Source organism: Rhinoderma darwinii, chromosome 1 (genome assembly GCF_050947455.1).
Source record: "Rhinoderma darwinii isolate aRhiDar2 chromosome 1, aRhiDar2.hap1, whole genome shotgun sequence".
Taxonomy (NCBI): Eukaryota; Metazoa; Chordata; class Amphibia; order Anura; family Rhinodermatidae; genus Rhinoderma; species Rhinoderma darwinii.
This window is the reverse complement of record NC_134687.1, coordinates 437143738-437146365: the sequence shown is the minus strand read 5'-3', so window position 1 is coordinate 437146365 and position 2628 is coordinate 437143738. Positions and strand designations below refer to the sequence as shown.

Sequence of the window (2628 nt, the reverse complement as noted above, 5' to 3'; positions counted from 1 at the left end):
CTCTCCCCTGAGAAGCAATCGTGGGGTGAAAAAGGTTGTCATGGCAGCCTGAAAGCCTAATGAAGACCCCCATATCTGCCATCTTTGTGCTCCTATTAAGGCCTTTAAAGATCACGTTATACTGCAATACATTTGTATATCATGCAAGCGATCCCAAAACCTCTGGTTCAAGTCCCCTTGGTGGACTAATGAAAAGTAAAATATAGTTAAATATAATTTTTTTTAATTTATAAAAAAAAATATTAAAAGTAAAAAAAAAATAAGTGGTATCGCCGCATCTGTAACAGTCTGAACAATTTAAGATTCTTTAACTTGAAGAAGGAAAGCAGGGGGAAAAAAAGGCAGAATCACAGTTTTTTGGTTTCCTCATCTGCCAGAAAAAAATTATTAAAAAGTAATTATAAAGTCTTATGTGCCCTACAACGGTACCAATAAAAAATGCAGCTCATTCTGCAAAAATTAAGCACTCACACTGCTCATTCACGTTATGGCTCTCAGAATATGGCGACACAAAACATTTTTTTATTTTTAACAATTATTTTTTTCCTTGTAAATATAGTAAAACATATAAAAATATATAAATTTGATATTACCGTAATTGAACTGACACGCAAAATAACATTAACATGTAGTTTTTAGCACATGGTGAACGCCATAAAAACAAAACAAAAAAAACAATGAAGGGATCACTGTTTTTTTTTCCATTTCCATTTTACCAGTACATAATATGGTACAATAAATGGTGTCTTGAAAAGCTACAGCTCATTACACAAAACAGAGCCCTCCATCACAGAAAGTGATTGAATATCCTAGCGAAATGCTGTCACTTTGTGATCGGTAAGGGTGCGACCGCCGGGTCCCTCATTATTTCTGAGAATGAAAGGTCCACAGTGCTTCTTTAGCACTGCTTTGGCACTGCGGCTCCTTCAAAATCTTTCTCTGCACATTGACCCTCAACTATCGGCTGTACAGAGAACTATAGTATGGCCCTATTCACTTTCTGTGATGACATTAACCCTTTAAAACTTATTACACAAATAACTGTATTTACATTATTTTTAGAATGAATAACAATTAACAGGAATGCAAGCTGAAAATTATACAACAATAACAGAATTTTACCTTCTTGGATTCAACGTCAACCAGAATCTACAACTATTTCTTTTTTTCCTCTTTTTCCTGATGTACATATCAATAATTACTGGGAACACTATTATCATTACTGTTATCTGGCAAAGCTCCAAACTTCAATGTCCAATGTACTTATTCCTTAGAAATTTTGCTTTCATGGAAATTGCTTATGCTTCAGTTACTATGCCAAAAATGTTGACAGATTTAGTATCTGGCGATAGAAGAATATCTATTACTGGCTGTATTGCCCAACTATATTTCTTCTTTGTATTGGGAGGTATTGAAAATTACTTACTTGCATTAATGGCTTATGATCGGTATTTGGCAATATGTAATCCATTGCGATATATGGCAATAATGACTAACAGATTTTGCCATCAGTTGGCATTCATGTCTTGGTTTTCCAGCTTCACTTGTTCATTAATTCCTATTTATCTTTTAAGTAAATTGTTCTTTTGTGGTAGAAATGAGATTGATAATTTTTTTTGTGATGCATCACCACTATTTAGTCTTTCTTGCACTGACACATCACTTCTAAAAAATTATCTATACAGCCTGGTGTGGATCATTGTGTTTAGTTGTTTGTTCTTTATTATCTTATCTTACTTACAGATAATTTTAGCTATTTTAAAGATACCCTCTAATAGTGGTCGTAAAAAGGCGTTCTCTACATGTGGATCCCACTTTACTGTGGTTATTCTGTATTATGGCTCTGTTATAACTATGTATGTAAAGCCAAATCAAGGATACACTTTTGTATTTGATAAGTGTCTTTCAGTATTTTATGCAATTGTAACTCCTTTTTTAAATCCCATAATTTATAGTCTGAGAAACAATAACATTCGAGACGCTATACAATCATACAAATGTAGGCATTCTATCGTTTTTGTTGTGCCTAGTCAATTGGACAGACCAGAGCTGAGACTAAGGTAAAAAGTGTAATTAGTATGATAAATATTTATCAACTCACATGTATATACACCTTTAAGCCATAATATTAAAACCACCTGAATGATTTTGTGTAGGTCTCCTTCATACTGCCAAAACAGCTGTGACTCATTAAGGCATGGACTTTACAAATACCTCTGTAGGTGTTCTGTAGTGTCTGGTGACAAAAGTTTAGTAACAGATCCTTTTTACCGCTTCCCAAACGCCCACAGGAAATTCACGTCGGCATTTGCCGGGCTCTGTGCAGCGCCGACGTGAATTCACGGTGGGTGTTAAAAGCGCGATCCGGGTGTCTCAGAGTAACACTGACACCCGGATCGCGCTGTTAACCCCTGCCTCTGGTCCCGGAGACATGACCGGGACCTAATTGGTTCAGGTCCCGGTCATGTGATCGCAGGGAAAGCTTGTTGTAGCAACGAACTGGAAAGTTTGTTACTACAACAAACTGGAAAGTTTGTTGCTACAACAAACTTTCCCGGGGACCGATTGCGGGTGCTGCAGTCGGTTATAAGGCAGAACCGGAGGCCATACAACGGCCCCCGGGTCTGC

General features: G+C 36.6%; 1 protein-coding gene across 1 annotated transcript; it reads left to right on the top strand.

Moving 5' to 3' along the window:
- The first annotated feature begins 1083 nt into the window (after window positions 1-1083).
- On the top strand, window positions 1084-2064 carry LOC142652023 (olfactory receptor 6N1-like). Its single transcript, XM_075827422.1, has one exon. The coding sequence runs from the start codon at window positions 1084-1086 to the stop codon at window positions 2062-2064; it is 981 nt and encodes a 326-aa protein (XP_075683537.1).
- Window positions 2065-2628: the final 564 nt, after the last annotated feature.